The sequence below is a fragment of the Pelodiscus sinensis genome, chromosome 4, assembly GCF_052426305.1.
Source record: "Pelodiscus sinensis isolate ZL-2025 chromosome 4, ASM5242630v1, whole genome shotgun sequence".
NCBI classification, from domain to species: domain Eukaryota; kingdom Metazoa; phylum Chordata; order Testudines; family Trionychidae; genus Pelodiscus; species Pelodiscus sinensis.
In genome coordinates this window covers 98,668,859-98,691,779 of record NC_143055.1, presented here as the reverse complement: position 1 = coordinate 98,691,779, position 22,921 = coordinate 98,668,859, and the positions used below count along the sequence as shown (strand labels likewise).

Sequence of the window (22,921 nt, the reverse complement as noted above, 5' to 3'; positions counted from 1 at the left end):
TGGATCGTGTGGTGTGTCCAGGATGGAAACTGGAGGCATGCAGGTAAGTATAGCGGTCGGTAGGTTTTCGGTATAGGGTGGTATTGATATGACCGTCACTTATTTGTATCGTGGTGTCCAGGAAATGGACCTCCCGTGTAGATTGGTCCATGCTGAGGTTGATGGTGGGGTGGAATTGAGGTTGAAGAGAATTATTAAGGGAGCAGGAAGGAATCCATTGATCATCCTTCATGTAGGAACAAATGATATGGCTAGATTCTCGCTGGAACGAATTAAGGGAGACTATGCTAGGCTGGGGAGGATGCTCAAGGAAATTGAGGCTCAGGTGATCATTTGTGGGATTCTGCCTGTTCCTAGAGAAGGGCAACAAATATGTGACAGGATTATGATGATCAATAGATGGCTTAGGCAGTGGTGCTATAAGGAGGGCTTTGGGATGTATGGTCACTGGGAGGCATTTATGGACAGAGGACTGTTCTCTAGAGATGGACTTCACCTAAGTAGGGAGGGAAATAGACTTCTAGGATGGAGGCTGGCTCAACTTATTAAGAGAGCTTTAAACTAGGAATTTGGGGGAGATGGTTGGGAGATGCCCAGGTAATCTCTACGCCAGATTTTAACACTGAGAGGGAGGAAAACAAAGTAAGAAAGGATATAGCTGGGGGTAGGAGAATGAACATGAGGAAGGGTGGGGTGGATACTAGTCTAATAGGTCATATTGGAGGTATAACATCTGTGCCAAATTGGGTAAAGAATGTGAATGAGGCCAAACAGCAAAAATTAAGATGTTTGTACACCAATGCGAGGAGCCTAGGTAACAAAAAGGAGGAACTAGAGCTATTGGTCCAGGAAGTGAAACCAGATATTATAGGAATAACAGAAACATGGTGGAATATTAGGCATGACTGGAGTACAGGTATTGAAGGGTATGTGCTGTTTAGGAAAGACAGAAATAAGGGTAAAGGTGGTGGAGTCGCATTGTATATCAAAGATGAGGTAGATTGTAAAGAAATAAAAAGTGATGGAATGGAGAAGACAGAGTCCGTTTGAGCAAAAATCACATTGGGGAAGAAAACTATCAGATCCTCCTCTGGGATAGTGCTTGGGGTGTGTTATAGACCACCAGGATCCAATTTGGATATGGATAGAGACCTCTTTAATGTTTTTAATGAAGTAAAAACTCATGGAAACTGTGTAATCATGGGAATTTCAACTTTCCAGATATAGACTGGAGAACAAGTGCTAGTAATAGTAATAGGGCTCAGATTTTCCTAGATGTGATAGCTGATGAATTCCTTCATCAAGTAGTTGCTGAACTAACAAGGGGGGATGCTATTTTAGATTTGGTTTTGATGAGTAGCGAGGACCTCATAGATGAAATGGTTGTAGGAGACAACCTTGGCTCAAGTGACCATGAGCTAATTCAGTTTAAATTAAATGGAAGGATAAACAAAAATAAATCTGAGACTAGGATTTTTGATTTCAAAAGGGCTAACTTGAGTAAATTAAGGAAATTCGTTAGGGAAGTTGATTGGACTAAAGAAATTATGGATCTTAAAGTGGAGGAGGCCTGGAATTATTTTAAGTTAAAGTTGCAGAAGCTGTCAGAAGCCTGTATTCCTAGAAAAGGGAAAACATTTATAGGCAGGTGTGTTAGACCAAGCTGGATGAGCAAGCATCTCAGAGAGGTGATTAAGAAAAAGCAGAAAGCATGTAAGGAGTGGAAAATGGGAGGGATCAGTAAAGAAAGCTACCTTATTGAGGTTAGAGCATGTAGGGATAAAGTGAGAGAGGCTAAAAGTCAGGTAGAGTTGGACCTTGCAAAGGGAATTAAAACCAATAGTAAAAGGTTTTATAGCCATATAAATAGGAAAAAAACAAAAAAAGAAGAAGTAGGACCACTAATTACTAAGGATGGAGTGGAGGTTAAGGATAATCTAGGAATGGCCCAATATTTGAACAAATACTTTGCTTCAGTCTTTAATGAGGCTAATGAAGATCTTAGGGATAATGGTAAGTTAACAAATGGGACTGAGGATAAGGAGGTAGATATTACCATATCCGAGGTGAAAGCCAAACTTGAACAGCTTAATGGGAGTAACTCGGGGGGCCCAGATGGTCTTCATCCAAGAATATTAAAGGAACTGGCACATGAACTTGCAAGTCCATTAGCAAAAATTTTTAATAAATCTCTAAACTCAGGGGTTGTACCATTTGACTGGAGAATTGCTAATATAGTTCCGATTTTTAAGAAAGGGAAAAAAAGCGACCCGGGTAACTATAGGCCTGTTAGTTTGACATCTGTAGTATGTAAGATCCTGGAAAAAATTTTGAAGGAGAAAGTAGTTAGAGACATTGAGGCTAATGGCAATTGGGACAAATTACAACATGGTTTTACAAAAGGTAGATCGTGCCAAACCAACCTGATCTCCTTTTTTGAGAAAGTAACAGATTTTTTAGATAAAGGAAATGCAGTGGATCTAATCTACCTCGACTTTAGTAAGGCATTTGATACAGTACCACATGGGGAATTATTGGTTAAATTGGAAAAGATAGGGATTAATATGAAAGTTGAGAGGTGGATAAGCCACTGATTAAAGGGGAGACTACAGCGGGTCATACTGAAAGGTGAACTGTAAGGTTGGAGGAAGGTTACTAGCGGAGTTCCTCAGGGATCAGTTTTGGGGCCAATTTTATTTAATCTTTTTATTGCTGATCTTGGCACCAAAAGTGGAAGTGTCCTAATAAAATTTGCGGCTGACACAAAGTTGGGAGCTATTGCCAATTCTGAAAAGGATCGGGATATCATACAGGAAGATCTGGATGATCTTGTAAATTGGAGTGATAGCAATAGGATGAAATTTAATAGTGAGAAGTGTAAGGTTATGCATTTAGGGATTAATAACAAGAATTTTAGTTATAAGCTGGGGACACATCAGTTAGACGTAACGGAGGAGGAGAAGGACCTCGGAGTCCTGGTTGATTATAGAATGACTATGAGCTGCCATTGTGACATGGCCGTGAAAAAGGTTAATACGATCTTGGGATGTATTAGGCGAGGTATTTCCAGTAGGGATAAGGAGGTGTTAGTGCCATTATACAAGGCATTGGTGAGACCCCATTTGGAATACTGTGTGCAGTTCTGGTCTCCCATGTTTAAGAAGGATGAATTCAAACTGGAACAGGTACAAAGAAGGGCCACTAGGATGATCCGAGGAATGGAAAACCTATCTTATGAAAGGAGACTCAAGGAGCTTGGCTTGTTTACTTTAACTAAAAGAAGGCTGAGGGGGGACATGATTGCACTTTTTAAATATATTAGAGGGATAAATACCAGGGAGGGAGAGGAATTATTTAAGTTTAATACCAATGTGGACACAAGAACAAATGGATATAAGCTGGCTAGTAGGAAGTTTAGACTTGAGATTAGACGAAGGTTTCTAACCATTAGAGGAGTGAAGTTCTGGAACGGCCTTCCAAGGGAAGTAGTGGGGGCAAAAGAGCTATCTGGTTTCAAGATTAAACTAGATGGGTTTATGAAGGGGATGGTTTGATGAGATAACATGATCTTGGTAACTAATTGACCATTCATTATCAGTGGGAAATAGGTCAATGAAGGGATGATAGGAGTTACTATAGAGAACTTTCTGGGTGTCTGGCTGATGAGTCTTGCCCACATGCTCAGGGTTTAGCTGATCGCCATATTTGGGGTCGGGAAGGAATTTTCCTCCAGGGTAGATTGGCAGAGGCCCTGGAGGTTTTTCGCCTTTCTCTGTAGCATGGGGTACAGCTCACAGCTAGAGGATTCTCTGCATCTTGGGGTCTTCAAAGTATTGGAAGGCTTCAGTATCTGAGATATAGGTGAGAGGACTATTCTAGGAGAGGTGGGTGAGATTTTGTGGCCTGCACCGTGCAGGGGGTCAGACTAGATGATCATAATGGTCCCTTCTGACCTTAAAGTCTATGAGTCTGAGGACATGGGCAGCGGGACCGTGGCGCGTCTGGGCGGTCCCACCGCCCGCATCCTCCAAGGCTTTGCTCCGCGTCTCCCTGGTCTGCTGGAGGGGCTCCGGGGCGAGAAAAGCCCCGTTTGTAACTACGGATCCGACATAAGTCGGATCCGCGAAAGTCAGGGACTGCCTGTATTTTAGATTTTTCCAGGATCTGTCAACAGAAATTTAAGTACACTATCGCTATCATCATTTGTTGGCTTCTTGCAGAAGATGGTCACTGAAATCAATTGGCAGATTACATGTGTTATGCCTCTTTCTGTTTTTAATTTTCCTTTTAAAAAGTGAACTTTTAAAAATGAATCGGTAAAGAAAAATGTAAGTCAGTGTGAGTGCATGTTATGTAGGTGAAGTCCTGGCCCCACAGAATTCAGTGAGAGTTTTATCACTAATTATAATGGTGCCTGGATTTTCTCCTTATCTCTCTCCCACACCCCCACCCAGCCGCTTTCTGACTGGACATACAACTTCAAGTACTTGTCAAGTGGTATAACACTGAATTAAGTACAATACTTCATTCAATTTCTATCCATTTAAAATGAACAAAACTGTGAGAATGCTCTGCAATATGGCAACCTTCAATTTCTTTATTCCTTTTTCAAAACATAGTCGTATGTGCTTAAGCATTCAAAAATACCAGTGAAAAAAAGTAAACAATTTAGAATAATTAATCAGAAATTAAATCTAAAAGATCTGTGTTTTTTGCAATTTCCAAAGCCCATTGAGGATGAATAAGTATTTGGGAATCATATAACAAACTTACTTTATTTTTGTCTTGTACAACCAATACTTTTCCAGAGTCTACATCCAATGCTGCACCTGTTTGAGAGAGAATATTTTCTGATAATTTAGAAAGGTAAAGTGTCTGAACCTATTATATGACCTAATAAGAAAGCAGGATAAATCTTTCAAGGAACTTATCAGTGCTCAGTGCAAGTTTACTCTAGGCTTATCTTGGAAGGTGATTTATCATCAGAAAATTGAATTGTGCTAAATTGAAAAATAATATCAAATTACAAGCATAAAATTAAAACTTTGCAACTTGGGGAAATGTGCTTTTCAAAATTAAAATGTGAATTAGCTATATGAAAGAAAAAAATCTTAAATTTTATGTAAAATGACAGCTACTAACATTTTGTAAGGCCAAGAAAACTATTCTAATCTAGCAAAACGTAAGTAGAACTCAATTTCAGTCTTAAATGAGCTTTGGGTGAGATCTCTGTTGAAGTCCATGAGAATCTTTCCATGGACTTCAATGGCCTTGGATCAGTCCCAGCTGAAAATAATCATCCTGAGTGAAATCATAACACTAATGAATCGAAAGACAAAGTGTCCCTTAATTGCAAAGATGACAGGAGTTCCCTCGGTAGATAGGGGTACTTTCAGACTAAGAAATAGGCAGAAAATTACCTCTGCTTGTTATTAATACATTTTGAATTCAGCATGCTGATTATATTGATGATTAAACTATTCTACCAATTTGCTTATATATTCATTTACATTGTGCTGTCTAGATAACCTGAACTCTTCTAAACAGCAAGTCAAACTGTTATTTAGATAGCACTATTCCCAGTGGCACAGAGTCACTTTTACGTTGGGGGGGGGGGGAATACAAGGGTATGACTGAATAATTAAGCCTTGCCGTGTACTCTGGTGCTTGCAGTTAGGCTACTACTTTCTTCTAAGTTTCCTTATCTTTCTTAAAATCCTGTCTGTTTTCAGGGCTAGTCATCCTAGCACACCTAGTAAAGGATTCTAATTTAAAAACAGCTGTCCCTTTAAAACAGGCATTTTTCCAGCCCATCCTCCTTTCTGGCAGATTTTAGATTTACATGCTGTGGCGAGCATAATGAGAACAGTGGGTACAATTTCAGTGCCATTTCCCACATCAATTGGGCATGGATGTAAAATTAATAGATAATTATAGGAAGAACTATTCCTATCAATTTTGAGCAGAGGTGGTTAGCACTGTGGTGATGCACACATCTAGAATACTAAGGAAAAATATTTTGACATAAGGGAAGTATTAAGGAATGAAGTTTATAGATTGAAAACATCCATTTCTGAATAATACAGAAATAGGAGTTGAATGTATAGGAGAAATATTTAAAAGATGAAATAGCAGCCCTGCAGTCAAGCTCTGTGAAAGGATATACTTTAGGGAATTAGTCATATATTTGCTTTCTTCATCCTCCCTACAAATCAGCAGCTATATATTAATTAGTGAGGAATCCTGTTTGGGGTTGGGGAGGAAGATGCAGGGATCAGCTTTTATGCAGGCTAAATCTGTAATGGTTATTTTTTTAGAAAACATGCTCCTTGGCCAAATGGCTTTCTGAGACCAAAAATGGTTACTAGAAATATCAAGCAGTGATCTGGGTTAACTAGAAAGAAGGATCAACTTTTTCTCTGTATCTCAGAAACTGATACCTGTCAATGTAACCATGGGCACTGTGATGTACCTAGAACTAGGGATGTTAAGTATCGATTAATTAAATAGTCGAGTAACTTCATGAATTCTTATTGGTTGGTCAGCTATTTTTTAGTCCCTGGGGGCGGGGGTGGCACCCGAGTCCCGAGCCCCACTCCCGAGGAGACTCCTGCCGTTCTGTGCTGCTGCCTCTCTATCAGAGGCAGCAGCACGGGGTTCCAGGTGGGAGCTGGTCCGTGAGGGGAGCCAGTTTAACAACCAGATCCCCTTGCAGACCAGCTGCCTGTTGCCCTGTGCTGCTGCCTCTGATAAAGGGACAGAGGGAAGGGTGGCAGCAACCCCTGTTTAGGGGAGGGTCTGAGCTCCCAGACCCGGTAGGAGCTGGAACTGAGTTAGGCTGCCTGCCCACTCAGCTCCTAATATACTTTAAATGCAGAGTCACAGCGGAGGTAGGTCCCAGACCTGTTGCAAGCCAATACCAAGTCAGGCTGCTGGCCAGCCTGCTAAAAAAGTTACTGGGGGGGAAGGGGAGAGTGGAAATGCGTGTAGTCTGTAGATTTAACCGATAAGCTTTTGCTTATCGGTTAATTGACTACACCAGTGTTTCTCAACCAGTGGTACAAGTACCCTTAGGGGTACTCGAGAGAAGTCTGAGGGGTATGTCAACACAACTGACATTTGGAGAAAACTTAATTTTTGTTGTAAGTTTTACAGTGTTTTATTATTTTTGTACTTTTTACACCCAAAAATTTCATCGCCCGCCTGGCTATGATTAAGTTGTTTAAACAAATGTGTTGCAATGGTAGAAAAAAATTGTGTGTGTCTGAAAACTGTAGGTACTGGGGGTACTTTATATAAAAGGTTGACAAACACTGGACTACACTATTACATCCCTACCTAGAACCAGATTTAAGTAATGATTAAATCAAAACCAAGAAGATAGGAAAAATGCTAGTGGCGGTCTGCTTCTCGTTTCCCTTATCAGATATCAATAGTGGGGCCTGGAATTGGGACCTGTTTCTGTAGAGAGAATTACAAGCCTGATGCTTAGAACACTGAACTACCCACCATGATGACACTCTGGAAAGAATTCAACCTGTTCTCGCCTGAGGCAATAGTTATTAGAATGCTATTTTGTTCCACTGGCACTATGTCCTCGCCTTTTGGAAAGAGATGAGAGAATTAACCCTAACCCATTCCCCCATCTTCTGCAGTGCTGGAGGACAAAAAGCAGATATCTAAACCACTTATGAAAAAATGATAAAACAGTTTTAACTTTGTGCTGGCAACAGATGTTCCTAGTCCAAGTTCATCTCTGATTCATTTAATGATTATAAACACTGAATGCCTGAGCTATAAACAAAGACAGAAATAGGCATTATTTTGAGATATTCTGGAAAACTGTTTTTAAAATTCCCAAAGCTGCTTCAGAAAGTCCATAACCTATCTGATGATATCATTTCCTACACAGCCATTTGTAGCAACTGTTTTTGGCACTGTGGAATAAATTCCCTTGTGAGCTGTGGATCACCAAAAACCTCACCACTTTCCACCCCCACTGCACGATGAATTCTTTTTGCCTCCCCTTCTCATGAATATATAGGAATATGTGTGTAAGTGTATATATAGTATATACTCATTCATAAGAAGACTTTTTCTGGAAAAAAATTCTGCTGTGATGAAGAGTGGGGGTTGGCTTAAGAACAGGTCTTCCGAAACCCCAGGAAGGACTTGCTAGTGGCTAGTAAGATGGACTGTAAGATGGGTAGAAAGCTGGCTAAACTGTCTGGCCCAATGGGCAGTGATCAACAGCTCGATGTCAGCTTGGTGGTTGGTTTTTAGCGGAGTGCCCCAAGGATTGGTTCTGGGATCGGTTTTGTTCAACATCTTTATTGATGACCTGGATGAGGGGATGGATTGCACCCTCAGCAAGTTTGCAGATGACACTAAGCTAGGGGGAAAGGTAGATATGCGGGAGGGCAGGTATAGGGTCCAGAGTGACCTAGACAGATTAGAGGATTGGGCCAAAAGAAATCTGATGAGGTTGAACAAGGACAAGCGTAGAGCCCTGCACTTGGGATGGAAGAATCCCAAGCATTGTTACAGACTGGGGACCGACTGGCTAAATAGCAGTTCTGCAGAAAAGGACCTGGGGATTACAGTGGACGAGAAGCTGGATATGAGTCAACAGTGCGCCCTTGTAGCCAAGAACACTAATGGCATATTAGGTTGCAATAGGAGGAGCACTGCCAGGAGATCCAGAGAAGTGATTATTCCCCTCTATTTGGCTCTGGTGAGGCCACATCTGGAGTATTGTGTCCAGTTCTGGGCCCCCCACTATAGAAAGGATGTGGACGCATTGGAGAAAGTCCAGCAAAGGGCGACCAAAATGATTAAGGGGATGGAGCACATGACCTATGAGGAGAGACTGAGGAATTTGGGTTTGTTTAGTCTGCAGAAGAGAAGAGTGAGGGGGGATTTGATAGCAGCCTTCAACTTCCTGAAGGGAGGTTCCAAAGAGGATGGAGAAAGGCTGTTCTCAGTAGTGATGGATGGCAGAACAAGGATCAATGGTCTCAAGTTATAGTGGGGGAGGGTTAGGTTGGATATTAGGAAAAACTATTTCACTAGGAGGGTGGTGAAGCACTGGAATGGGTTACCTAGGTAGGTGGTGGAATCTCCATCCCTAGAGGTTTTTAAGTCTTGGCTTGACAAAGGTTGATTTAGTTGGGATTGGTCCTGCCTTGGGCAGGGGGCTGGACTTGATGACCTTCTGAGATCTCTTCCAGCCCTATGATTCTAGCAGGGAGTCTCTCAGCTGAGAGACTCTTCACTGATAATACTTAATATTTCAACAAGCTTCGGGGGTAGCAAGTTAGTCTCTACAGGATAAACTTAAAAAACAACAAAAAGTCTGGTAGTACTCGTGATACCATCTACATGTTTTGTCAGTCTATAAAATGCTATCAGACCTTTTGCTGTTTTTTAAGTTAATACTTTAACAATGAACTTTTAACACTTCCTAGCAGACAGCAAATCCTTCAGCCTGCATTGCTCCCTGTGACTGGGAAGTGTTAAGAGCACAGTGTTAAAGTGTTAAGTGTTGAAAGCTCAGCTTCTAGTTATTGTATTATGTCTTCTAGTTTTTCTATTATGGGAACTAATAAATAACTTTTCTTTATCTGCCCTCTCCATGCTACTCATGATTTTATATACCTCTATCATATCCCCCCTCAGTCTCCTCTTTTCTAAACTGAAAACTCCCAGTCACTTTAACCTCTCCTCATATGGGACCCGTTCCAAACCCCTAATCATTTTAGTTGCCCTTTTCTTAACCCTTTCCAAGGCCAAAATATCTTTTTTGAGGTAAGGAGGCCACATCTGTACACAGTATTCAAGATGTGGGCGTACCATAGTTTTATACAGGGGCAGTAAAATATTCTGTGTCTTATTTTCTATCCCTTTCTTAATAATTCCTAGCGTTCTATTTGCTTTTTTGACCGCCGCTGCACACTGTGTGGAAGTTTTCAGAGAACTATCCACGATAACTTCAAGATCTCTTTCCTGGTTTGCCATAGCCAAATTAGCCCCCATCGTACTGTACGTATAGTTGGGGTTATTTTTCCCGACGTGCATTACTTTACACTTATCCACATTAAATTTCATTTGCCATTTTGTTGCCCAATCACTCAGTTTGGTGAGATCTTTTTGGAGTCCCTCACAGTCTGCTTCTGTCTTGACTATCCTGAACAGTTTGGTATCATGCGCAAATGTTTCCACCTCACTGCTTACCCCTTTCTCCAGATCATTTATGAATAAGTTGAAAAGGATTGGTCCCAGGACTGACCATTGGGGGACACCACTAGTTACCCCTCTCCATTCTGAAAATTTACCATTTATTCCTACCCTTTGTTTCCTGTCTTTTAACCTGTTCTCAATCCAAGAAAGGACCTTCCCTCTTATCCCATGGCCATGTTATGAGACAAGAACTTTCTCAGGCCATGTCTTTACATGGATTGATGTTCTGGAGGTCAATCTTCTGGTGTTTGATTTAGTGGGTCTAGTAAGGACCCATTAAATCAAATGCTAAGAGATCCCTCCCCCCCCAACAATGCTGGTATTCCTACTCCTCATGAGGTATAAGGGAAGTCGATGGGAATGTTTCTCCCACTGTGAAGATGGCACCAAAATTTGAATCAAGGCATGTTGACTCCAGCTACACAATTAACATAGCTGGAGTTGCATATCTTAATTCAAACTTATCCTCTAGTGTAGACCTAGCCTCAAGAGCCAATCTGGCACTGTGGATCACCAAAAACGTCACCATTTTCCATCCCCAGTGCATGGTGCATTTCTTTTGCCTTGCTTTCTCATGAACTTTCAGGAATGTGTGTGTAAAATATATATAATCTTAAAGACATCCCTCCACTGTACCTATACAGAAGCACCTATATAAAATAAAATAGCATTGCTACAAGTTTACTTAAATTAGCTGATTTACACTCTCATGTGTTCCTCATCTTTTCCTTCCATCAAAAACTCCTAATGAAAACTAATTAAAACCAGGTGGATTCAAACACAATAGCAGAAAATAAATAAATAAAGTATGCGAGTTTTTTATTAATTCTTATGCAACAGTGCTTGAAATCAATATGCCACAGCTTCTGGGATTATTTAATTGCTTCTGCTGTTGAAATTAGTTCCCATTTGTATAAAATAGCCAAAATGTTCACCCCCCAATAACAGACAATAAAATGCTAATATTTAAAGGATTTTTGGGTCAGGGCCACTGACCAACAGAAAAAGTGAGAAGCAAAAGAAAAAAAAACCCTTTTCTCTGATATGGCCCCCAACTGAGAAGCAGAAATACACTCCCCACGTTCCCTTTTCACACTAGACCTGTTGGGGGCCCAGACTAGTCGATCTTGTGTGCTCCAGCCCCGCGGGGGTCAGTGGCAGGAATGGAATGCCAGTGCAGGCTCCCCAATAGTGGGTGGAGAGCCCTGAGCCTCAGGGGCTGGATCCAGGCAAGCTGAGGGCCACATCTGGCCCTCAGGCCTTACGTTCCCCACCGCTGTTTTATAGCATACAAAACAGGTTTTTTTTAAACTGTCACTTTTTAAATTGCATTTTGAGTTATACAAACCCTACTTTAGGAAAACCCCTTCTATTAGTTACTTCTATTGTCTCAAATATGTAAATTGTTACCATAAGGAGCATTACTGTACTTTTGCAAAGGGAATGCATTGTCTGACCTTAGTTTAATGCCACATATTTTAATGATGAGGTTTTCATACCTCTGGAAAACATGTTCAAACATGTCCATTGGAAAAAAAACCCAAAGCTTGTCTTAAGCATTTTCAGCCGTGCTGCCCTCTGCTGATTTGCAATGCAAAATGTGTGATGCACTGGCAACTCAATATTGCAAAGCTGTGCTACAATGTAAGTCAGAAAAAAATGTCTTTACAGTTAGATGTTCTTTTTTACAATATAATCAAATACAATCTTCCATCTCACATGAGTACCTTTTAATTCAAATTAGTGCATGACTGTTTACAGGCTCTCAAAACTGCTACACTTCTAACCAGGTAACGCTTAAGGTTAACTCTTCTAATCAGGTATTTTAGCATGCTTATATGGATCCAAGGAAAGGGCCACTCTTACAGTCCATACAATACTTTAAAAAGACCTGCATTTCTTTTATTATTATTTTTTTGTAAAAAGATATACTTCATTATTTCTCAATTTCTAATGATAGTTCTGGATTTTTATCATTCCATCTCTCCTGGGTCCTATCTCTCTTTGCAGCGTGAATGCCACAGAGTTCCTTCTTATATTTAGGTGGTTTTTTAAATAGATTCCTATAGGACAAAGCTTCAGGAACATATCTCCCTTCCACTGCCCAACACCATTTAAAACTTTTTTCACCCTCAAAACTGAGACAACAGCTGGCCAGTTTGTCTTTAATTCCAACACAACACAAAGTTTGTTCTACGGAGAGACACATGAATGACAGACTGCATTTCACAAAGTTATCTAGTCCCTCAACAAACATTTCTTTCAGGGTTGTGAAAGCGTGGTTGACTTCTTGCTGAATCAGGTCCTAAACCATCAACTCTTTTTCATAAATAGAATTATTTCTGGAACTAACCTGCCACTCCTAACTGATGCGTGGCATACCCTGGTAACCTGCTGTGCCCTTCTCCTAGCCACAGTGTCAGCGTGGATGAGTTTGACTCCGCATGGTGGAAAGTAAAGCCCTGCAAAGCAGCAGCGGTTATAAATTTGCTTTGGAGGATAGGAATGTGCAACCAGACTGCTATTCTGCCTTCTGCTCTCCACTGCTTGACAGACTCTAGGAAAAAAAAAAAAAAAAAAGGACAACATAAAAATCATTGTTTGCTCTCATACTGTGAAAATAAAAGCTGTTGTCCCCCCCATCCTTTTTACTAATTGTTTTGAGTTCTGCTGACCATAGTAGCAGAGCTTAATATAGAGTAACAGCAGTCGTCAGAAAAGTGATTGTGAAAGAATATTGGTACATATTCCATGGTCATTCTCTATTAGGGCCTGACTTTTATAGGTTTTCAAGCTAGTCTCATATACAACAACAGGTAAAAAAATGTAAGCAAAATCTGATTGCAAAAAGGGTTATGGTATATTTAATGGCTCAAGATTTTGATGGTTCAGATCTATATACACAGAAGCAGCTTACAAGTAGAAGAATAAATGACCTTATCTGTAGTTACAATCAGGCTGTGTCTACACTGGGCCACTTATTCCGGAAAATCAGATGCTTTTCCGGAATAAGCTGAGAGCTGTCTACACTGGCCCTTGAATTTCCGGAAAAGCAACGATGCTCTACTGTACAAAATCAGCCACTATTCCAGAAAAACTATTCTGCTCCCACTCGGGCATAAGTCCTTATTCCGGAACACTGTTCTGGAAAAGGGCCAGTGTAGACAGCCCAGTAGTCTTTTCCGGAAAAAAGCCCTGATCACGAAAATGGCGATCGGGGCTCTTTTCCGGAAAAGCGCGTCTACATTGGCCACAGACGCTTTTCCGGAAAAAGGGCTTTTCCGGAAAAGCAGCCTGCCAATGTCCTTTTCCGGAAAAACTGAAAACGGAATAGTATTCCGTTTTAAGCAGTTCCGGAAATTCATGCCAGTGTAGACACAGCCTCAGAGTTTTAATTCAAACACCTGTCTTTTCATAATAATTCTGGGAAACACAGTGAAAAAAGTTTACCTAATTTAGAATAATGCTGAAAACATATCTCCAAAGAAGATGGCAATGGGAAGTAAGGAAACTTATTCTGAACATGAAAATAACTGCATAGTTTCTTGATCCATCAAGTTATTTGCTGCTATTACTAGAAATTAAATAGAAGAAATCTTTATCATTGTCTAAACAGTGGATCTCCTGTATTGTGGTTTGCAATATTATGTTTATGGGTTTTCAGCAGAACTTTATGTACATTTTGCTGACAGCTTTGCACAATCGATACTGTAGATTCCGCCCGTTCTGCGTATTCACTTCCCCCCCAGTAATAGCAAAGTTAAAGGTTGACTACTGTGTTGTAAAATTCTAAACCCAAGGTTACACAATTATGCCAGCTCCAGGAAATAATTAGATTTGAGGTTTGTAGGCCAGCTGTATAAGAAGTATGCTTTCTCTTCAGAATAAACAATGACAGGAACATTGTATACAAGAAGGAATTATGACATTTCGAGGAATTACAGAATGGATTTTGGAAAAGGAACATTATCAGACTTAACATTCAACTAAATTTGCTTCTCCATATACCATTAGCACTATAGAATTTTAAAACTTTAAAAAAAATAAAACTTATTTTTAATTAATATTTTCCTGCCTTTTACACTGCATATATTGACCATAAACACCCCTCTCCCCCAGATTCATGGGTGGTGGGTGAACCTAGGGCTGGGTTCTGCCTGAGACCCTGCCTCTGCTGCCCACACTGTAGGGGCACCTTCCTCCTACCCAAGCAGGGATGTCCTGTGGCCTACAGTTCTCCCAGGAGGCCTGACCTTATTCTTGCCTCCTCCCTGGTAGCACTTGTGGCCCATGGTCTGGCCTCCCCCACAGAGCATGGGCAGCCCACAACCTTCCCTGTTTGCCCTCTCTTGTCCCAGGTTCCCCATCCCTGGAGCATGGGGAGGCTAGCAGTGCAGGGCTGAACCCTGGGCACCCTAGGAGACTGGGAGAGCTGTGCTGAAGGGGTGGAGCCAGCTTTGAATTTTGGGAAGGCATTCCCCTCTCCTCCCTCTCATACCTGCTGTCCATGCCCAGATTCCTGGTAAACTGGTATCTGATTGCATAATGTGTCCGCTGTTGGTTTGCAGATCCCAAAGATCAGTGTTTAAATTTTGTAAAAATGGCAGAAGCCATGCAAAATACACTCTGCAGGGTGCTGTATAAAACCTCCGGTCATTCAGCATACCAAATTGTTATGACATAATGAACAAATTACAGTAAAACTCCATTGGTCTGGCATCCAATGGTCCGGCACTCCGGATGGTCCGACACCATCTGGAACCCGGAAGTGCTGGACAATTGGAGCTGCTCTGCCCCCGGCTTCTCCGATTCAGCAGCTGCTGAAATTGACCAGCAGCTGACTCCGGGAAGCCCGGGGCAGAGCAACTGAGGTGCTGCCGGGTTGGTCCCGCAGCGCTGAGGGGCGCATCCCCCCCACTCCACCCCAGACTCCTCATAGCCCCCCCACTTCCAATAGTCCGGCATATTTGATAATCAGGCGCCCCCTGGGTCCTAAAGGTGCCAGATTATCGGAAGTTTACTATATTTTATTTGGGTGTGATACTGCCATCGTTTTCTCAAGTGACCAAGCAGTCCTACTGAAGTCAGTGGGAGGTGGGGGTGAGTATAGGATTACTGGGAATGTTTGTTACTATGGTAAAAACAGCGAGGAGTCTTGTGGCACCTTAGGCTACGTCTAGTCTGCAGGCTTCTTTCGGAAGAAGCTTTTCCAGAAGAGATCTTCCAAAAAAACTTCTTCTGAAAGAGCGCGTCCACACTGCCAAAGTGCATCGAAAAAGCGATCTGCTTTTTTGAAAGATAGCATCCATTCAGTGTGGATGCTATCTCACATTTACACTGTGATTACTATGGACAAAGTGGCCACCAGGGCACCTGTGCTTTTTTCTCTTCTTTCAAAAGAACTCCCTCTTTCATGTCCACACATGCCTTTTCCCGAAAGAACTCTTCAGGAAAAAAGGCTTCTTCCTCCTAGAAAGAGATTTACCAATGTCGGAAACCCCCCTGTTCTTTCGATTATTTTTCAAAAGAACTTAATTGCAGTGTACTCTGTACTGTAGACATACCCTTAGCGACTAACACATTTATTTGGGCATACGCTTTGGTGGGCTGGAACTCACTTGGTCAGAGGCATCTGAGGATGGGGGCTGGGGCCCACCAAAACTTATGCCCAAATAACTTTGTCAGTCTTTAAGAGCTCACAGGGCACCTCGGTGTTGCTGCTGAAACAGATTCACATGGCTACCCTCCTTGGTACTGTTGTGTACTTTATGTAGATGGATGCCCCTGCCTCTTACTGGACAGATTATATTGTCCTGGGAGAAATCTGGCTCCAGTTCAGCCAGTGGGAGGTTTCCCTACTGATCCCAGGATGTCAGCACCCTGGGTAGGAAGATCCCTTCTTCGGACAAGCCCTGATCTTCTCTGGCTACTACCCGCCCCAGTGCCGAAAGGGGCAGCGTGTGACCCTGGGGCCGCTGCTCCCGTGGCCCTGACATGCACTTGCCCTGTAGCCATGTCTGGAAGGTGCCTTGGTCCAGGCTGTCTGGAGCGCGAAGCTGAGCCAGGTGCACCGTGACCCCGCCGAACCTATCCAGCTGCGGCTGGAGCCCGGCTGCCGCCACGCTGCGAGCGCTGGAGCTCCGGAGGCGGCCACCGCACAGGGAGGCTCCGCCCGGCAGGCGCCCCGGGGCCGTGGCCCCGCTCTGGAGACCCCAGCGCAGCGCCCGGGCTGCCAGCATCGCCCCGCGCCGGCGGGCAGCAGGCGCCAGGAGCGGGGGGCGGCGCCGGCCTTTGCACTCTGACTGGGAAGCGCTTCCAGGGGCCGCGCACGTGTCCGCTGCGAGCCGGCTCCTCCTGCCATGGCCGCCGCCAAGAGAAAGAGCAGGGGGCGGCCGGCCCCCGAGAGCGGCTCCCCCCGCGTCACCCCGGGGCCGGCGGAGCAGCCCCCCGCTCTCCTGACGCTGGCTGCGGCAGATCTCTGGGAAACAGGTACCGTGCGAGCGGCGGGCGCTGCCAAGAGGCGTCCCCCTCTCCCCGCCCAGCCAGGCGGCCGGGGAAAGGCTGCGTGAAACACCTGCCCCCCGCAAAATCCTCCATCCCCGGGCAGAGACTGTAACCGGATAGGTTAGTGGTAGGGGAAAGAGGTGGTGTTGTGTGTGTGTGTGTGTGTGTGGGGGGGGGGTTGCTGTTTTTCTGCAACACCCAAATTGGGTTTTTGTGGCTTTCCTGGCTCAGCCGATTTGCAGGTTGTGTTACAAGACATCGGCACAGCCGCGGGGTTGCAGCGTTTTAAACGCGCCGACATTCAAGTAAAACGCCCTTTCTCTGTGCCTTTAGGGGAAACAAGCGCAAATGTGCCCACGTTCGGGTTTTAAAGCTCACTACACAGCGACAGAGTCGACGTTGTCCTCTTCCAAAAACAAACAAACAAGCGATCGGAAATGTGATTATTTTTTTTTTTTTTTGCCATGTGGGATGCAGAGTTGCATACAAACATTTACTATTGGTTTGCATTTGTGGATAGTTTAGTCAACATCCCCGTGGTGTATGTCTGGTGAACTGTGCAACATAAATAAGACTGAAACGGTTACAGTGTGAAGCTGCAACTTCGCAGTTGGTGCCCTACGGGACCTTGTTTTCACCTTATACTTGTGCAAAGGTATGATGGCATAGATCTGATAGGATTGGAACAAAAAGTCACACCTACTACAGTAGACTTCTGATAATCCAGCACTTTTGCGACCTAGGTGGTGCCAGATTATTGGATATGCTGGAGTATCGAGAGGTACTGCACTGCGTCTGGGAGCTTCGGGGGAACTGTGTGGTGAGGGGAGAACCCCATGCCACCCCAAGAGTTTCTGGGAGGGGAGGGAAGCAGGCTCCCAAACCCCCAGACTGCAGTAGTTATCCCCAAGCAGGGGGGGTGAGGGGCGGCGCTGCGGGACCAACCCGGCAGCACCCCAACTGCTCTGCTCCCTGCCGCTTCCACAGCTGCCGTTGCTGAAACTGATGAGCGGCGGACTTGGGGAAGCTGCGGAGCAGAGTAGCTGGGGTGCTGCTGGGTTGGTCCCACACTGCTGCCCCTCACTCCCCTGCTCGGCGCCCGGCAGCACCCCAGCTGCTCTGCTCCGCAGCGTCCCCAAGTCTGCTGCTGGTCAGTTTCAGCAGTGGCAGTGGCAGACTTGGGGAAGCAGTGCGGAGCGGCTCCAATTGTCCAGCTGGCCGGATCACTTTTGGGTTCCAGTTGGTGCTGGACTATCGGGAATGCCAGACCACTGGATGCTGGACAATTGGAGTTTTCCTGTATGTTGCAGCAGCACAGAGTAGATAGTGTGAAATAAATATAGACCCTAATCTTGCAGGGTATGTCTACACTACCCCCCAGTTCGAACTAGGGGGGTAATGTATGCATACCAAACTTGCTAATGAAGCCCGGGATTTGAATTTCCCGGGCTTCATTAGCATAAAGCCGGCGCCGCCATTTTTAAAAGCCGGCTAGTGCGAACCCCGTGCCGCGCGGCTACACGCGGCACGGGCTAGATAGTTCGGACTAACAAGCCATTCCGAACTATCTGTACACCTCGTTTCACGAGGTTTGAACTAGGGGGGTAGTGTAGACATACCCGCATATACTCACACAAGTATTCCTACTGACTTTAATGTGGGCGTCTTATGTGTAAGCATTTGCAGGGTTGGAACCATAACTATTCTTAGTGTAAAAAGAGTTACAGGGTACTAAAAGGCTTATACAAAAGCAGGTACTGCCCACTCAGGTTGGCTATGCCATTAAATGGAGCTTTTTGATCTTTTTAAAAAGTCTTTTCTGTATAGATCCTATATATTCAAGCATAACTCCACAGAAACTGCTTATTAAAGCTAATAACTAATTAAGAAAGCAGTAATATACAATTATAAAAAAAGGTTTCTTGCTCATTGCTCTTTTATGCATGAAAGCATTCTTCTTTTTGCTTTCTGTCTTCATGCTGCAGCAGCTCCCAATTAAACTAAATAATTTGGGAATAGACTCTAGTATTAAAAAAAATACATAATGTTCTCTGGCAGAAATATTTTTATGGGACATGTCTCCTCTGTTGCACTGTTCTTTTCAGTGGCCCTCTGCCTGCCATATTAGGTATTGAAAAGATGATGGGATTGGTGATGGGATGGGACACACAAACATTGACCTTTTCCTCTATGTCATTGATTCAAATTGGGAGCAAAATAATAGTGACTGTAAATTATAATCTGATAGCTCTTCAAAATAGTTGAATAGGAGAGAACTGCCACCAAAAAATCAGGAAAGAAACTGGCTTTCAAGGGAGATTCAAAGGAGATGTAACCTCTTCTGTAGGAGCAAAGTCCAAAGGCAGTACGTGTATTCAAGCTTTCTTAAAATTAATTGTGGCTGTCTGTCCAGTTCCTCATGTGTTAATGCCACAAATCCCACCATCACGGTTCACCGTCTTGCATTAGAATTGATGGCATAGATGTTGAAAAGACAGGCATGTTTTTGTAGTGTAGTGAATCTTACAGCATGAGTAATGAATGTAATTGTTTTATGTTGGAACCGAGGAGTTCTCTTTGCAGTCTTGTCCCTCTGTGTTGACATATGTTGTAAGTACTAAAATCACTTACTGTACAAAATAATGACCTATTTTCTCTAATATTTTAGCAGACGACAAAGTTCCTACAATGTACAGAAGAGTCCTTGTACAACTAGGACTCAACAGTATGAAATCAGCAAATGTATGCATAGGTCGACCAGTCTTGCTTACCAGCACAGATGGAAAACAAGAGGTGAGATTTCTTTTTTTATCTGTTAGGTTAATTTTGTACATGGCTGAATGGTGGATTGGAATTAGGATTGAAGATAAATCACAAGTGGGAGATGTGTGGAGATTTCAAAATTCCGTTTTGAATTCTAGTTTTCTGTACGATTTAGAGTGATTATGTATTAACCTCGAGTATTGAGATAGCAGATGTATTGTGTATCAGGCTATTGTTGATGCATGGTGTTACTTGTGCACAGTTTCTGATTGTTCTAGGCCTGGATTTAGCTAGTGCCATTAGTTGTTTTCAATAATGAATTATTTAAAGTCACTCCAATTTATTTTTTTTTAAATGGTGAAGAAGAATGAGTCACAGATACTTAACTCTGCTCTTCCATTATCTATAGGAAAAACTCTACTCTTAGTTATGTATTTTGTCTTCACAAAATTTGTCTTATTTTTAGAAAGCATTTTAGTTGAGCCCTTAAAGAGCCCAGTGCTAATTGCTTTGTATTTTAAGTGTTTGTGGTACATTCCATTATAACTCAATCCTTAATCCCTTGGGGAGTTTGATTCAAAGGCATGAAGCTTTTTCAGCTTTTACTAACGAATGGCATTTGAAAAAGATCTTATTCACCAAGTGGTTTTTTTTTATTTGAATCTCTTATGTAGGTCTGCACTGCTTGGCCAATTGCAGGCTTTCCAGGCGGGAAAGTTGGCCTAAGTGGAATCACTCAGAAGAATCTGCGCGTGAAACCTGGTGATGCAGTCACAGTCCAGCCTGTGGTTGGTGCCGTGGTGCAGGCAGAAGAAGTAGATGTGAAGCTGAGGTTTGAAATTTTTCTGGGAACAGTACCTACCAATGGGCATACATTCTGAGATCCGTGCATCATAGATCAAATTCAGGCCTGTTGTAGGTGGATGGAAGTTCACTTTCCATTTTAATGGGACTAATGTGCTTGAAATTAAGTGCATACTTAATGTATTTGCAGATTTGGGGCTAGAGATGTAAGTGACTAATCAACTATCTGATAAGCAGAAGCTTATCAGATAGTTGACACACTAGTCTACTGTCAGAAAGAGGCAGCAAGGAGGGGGAAAAAGAGGAAGGGATGCTGGGGGGAAGCCGGCTTAAAAGCTGGATCCCTCAAGCTTCATGGGAGGAGGCAGGGGTGCAGCCCTCTGGGGCTCTTGTACATTTCAAAGCGGAAGCACTGCACGGAGCCTGGGGCCTCCAATGTGGCATTTCACCAGATGGGGTCCCCCACTGGCCCCAAGCTCCCTGCTAAGTTTTAATCTTTGAAATGCACAAGAATCCCTACTGGGGCTTTTGTATGTTTCAAAGGCGGAACGCCCCGTGGCACTTCCGCCTTTGAAATGTAGCAACAGCCGGGCAGACTCTTGCTACATTTCACAGTGGAAGTGCCCTTATCGACTAATCAGATAGTTAGTGGACATTCCATTGACTATTCGATTAGTTGATTAATTTAATTTTAACATTCCTAATTGGGGCATTGTTTTGTTCTAGGAAGTAACATGGGAGGAATGACTCCTGGGCTGGTGCTCCTGTAGGAGTTCTGCGCTCAAATTTGATGAATTGGTGCTTGCTAAATTGACTGGAAGATTTAATGTGTCCTGTATCCATTTACAAATTGCGTGCTGGTGTGTGATGCTTCCTGTTGTTCGGGTGCTGCAAAACTGCATGAACAGGAGTCTTGGTGATACTAAACTGTGCAGAATAATCTGACTGGATTTGAAGGGGCTCTCCTTCCCCAGGTCCTTTTAGTATGGTCTGATTCCTTAACCCCAGGAGAGGTTGAAAATAGCAGTGCTGACCACCTAACCGGTTGCTTTGGGGCTTTCCAAACCCATCCTGCCTGGCTGGTCTATCAGAGTATGCTCTCTTCTTCTAAAGGGTCAGCCTTTATCCTTGAGGTCAATTTCTTTGAAGCTTTCTAGGGAGCCAAAGAACTGCTATCTCCCAACAACAGTCTGGAACTTCCTGCTTTAAAACCCTTATAACACCCTTGAGATTATTGACTGGGCTAGAGGGGCAGGGCCTGCCCTGTCCGCATCAGCTCTTCCAGCCCTGTGCCACCAGTGTGGGGTTTTTTTATGGATAATCCAAAAGGAAAAATAAAATCATGAAGGGAAGTATATCAGGATAATACAAAATAGGGATGTCAGTGTGCGGTGCCTTCCTTGGGGCTGTGAGGGTATGTCTAGACTACATGCTTCTGTCGGCAGAGGCATGCAAATTAGACTACCCGACATAGTCAGTGAAGCGGGGATTTAAATATCCCCCTCTTCATTAAAATAAAAATGGCTGCCACGCTGTGCCAGCTCAGCTGATCGTCGACACAACCCGGCAGTCAAGACGCGGATCGGTCAGCAAGGAAAGCCTTTGCTGACCGATCCTGTAAACCTCATTTCACGAGGCATAAGGTAATTAAATACGTAAGTGTTTGCTGCATTAGGGCAAAAACATTGTATAGTGACTTGAAGTTTCTCAAAAATGTATTACATATTTCTTTTCCTAGAATGTTCTCCTTGATCAGTAAAAATATTTAAGGGACTTTTCTGATTAGTAGATTTAGAGCTCCCTCTCTTGACCATAATTTTAGTTGCAATTTGTGTATCCATTTTTTTAACATTTTGATTTATGTTTTTGAGAAGCATCTTTCCCTTTTAGCTTGCAAGAGAAAAGGATAATTTGTGGTGATCATCCACAGATATTTCAAGGGTCTAACTGTTAATACCACAGAAGTGAAATAATTATTTAGTGTGGTAATGATAAAAAGTAAAATTAGGGATGAAACAGAGATAAAGAAAATTTAGGCTAAGAGGGGAAAAAAACCCCCAAAAGCATTGTTTTTTTTTGGTTAGATCATAGATACTCTTGATAGGTAAATGGTGTAAGATCCCTCATTTAAAACTGGTTGCATGAAGTACAATACTAGAAAATATACCAGAAGGAAAACTTTGCATAGTCAGGGAAAAGGGCTAAGTGCTCAGACTGATAAATCTTCACATTTGTTGTTTACCGTTACAAATGCATGTATTGTCCATGCTGTCAATAATAGTTCTGCAGTATAAAATAGTCTTTTTTATGTATTTATTGATTCAATAAGTGTAGTAATGACCTTCACTGTAAGTCAGACCAGTAGTCCCTTTAGAGATATATGTACTTCATGATTGTCATCTTAAAGAACTATACATCTTGACTTGTGTTGTAAATATTTAGTATTTTTATGAAAAAAATCCAAACACATTTTTAATATTTAAACTGGTTGTTAATTAGCTTTAGAAAACATATTTACATTGTTTTTATGACTAGACTGACTCATGTAGAACAATGTGTAAATTTGCCCATCAGTTTCTTCTGTTTGCAGAGGTAAATTATATTTGATCCT

At 42.8% G+C, this 22,921-nt stretch overlaps 2 protein-coding genes across 6 annotated transcripts in view; one reads left to right on the top strand and one right to left on the bottom strand.

The window, feature by feature from the left end:
- Positions 1–16,478, bottom strand: part of NUDT6 (nudix hydrolase 6) — a 32,316-nt gene extending 15,838 nt beyond the window's left edge. The window contains exons 1-3 of the mRNA XM_075929858.2: positions 16,244–16,478; positions 12,593–12,796; positions 4,774–4,829 (exon numbers count right to left, since the gene is read on the bottom strand). Coding sequence (XP_075785973.2) covers positions 4,774–4,829; positions 12,593–12,796; positions 16,244–16,478 — 495 coding nt within the window. The remainder of the gene's footprint in view (positions 1–4,773; positions 4,830–12,592; positions 12,797–16,243) is intronic.
- The window catches only part of AFG2A (AAA ATPase AFG2A), a 291,912-nt gene continuing 285,465 nt past the window's right edge, over positions 16,475–22,921 (top strand). For 3 of the 5 annotated variants that reach the window (XM_075929850.2, XM_075929852.2, XM_075929855.2), the window contains exons 1-3: positions 16,475–16,728; positions 19,412–19,536; positions 20,181–20,338. In XM_075929850.2, the coding sequence (XP_075785965.2) occupies positions 16,599–16,728; positions 19,412–19,536; positions 20,181–20,338 (413 nt within the window). In that variant the 5' untranslated portion in view covers positions 16,475–16,598. The other 2 variants (XM_075929851.2, XM_075929853.2) reach the window with 2 other exon arrangements.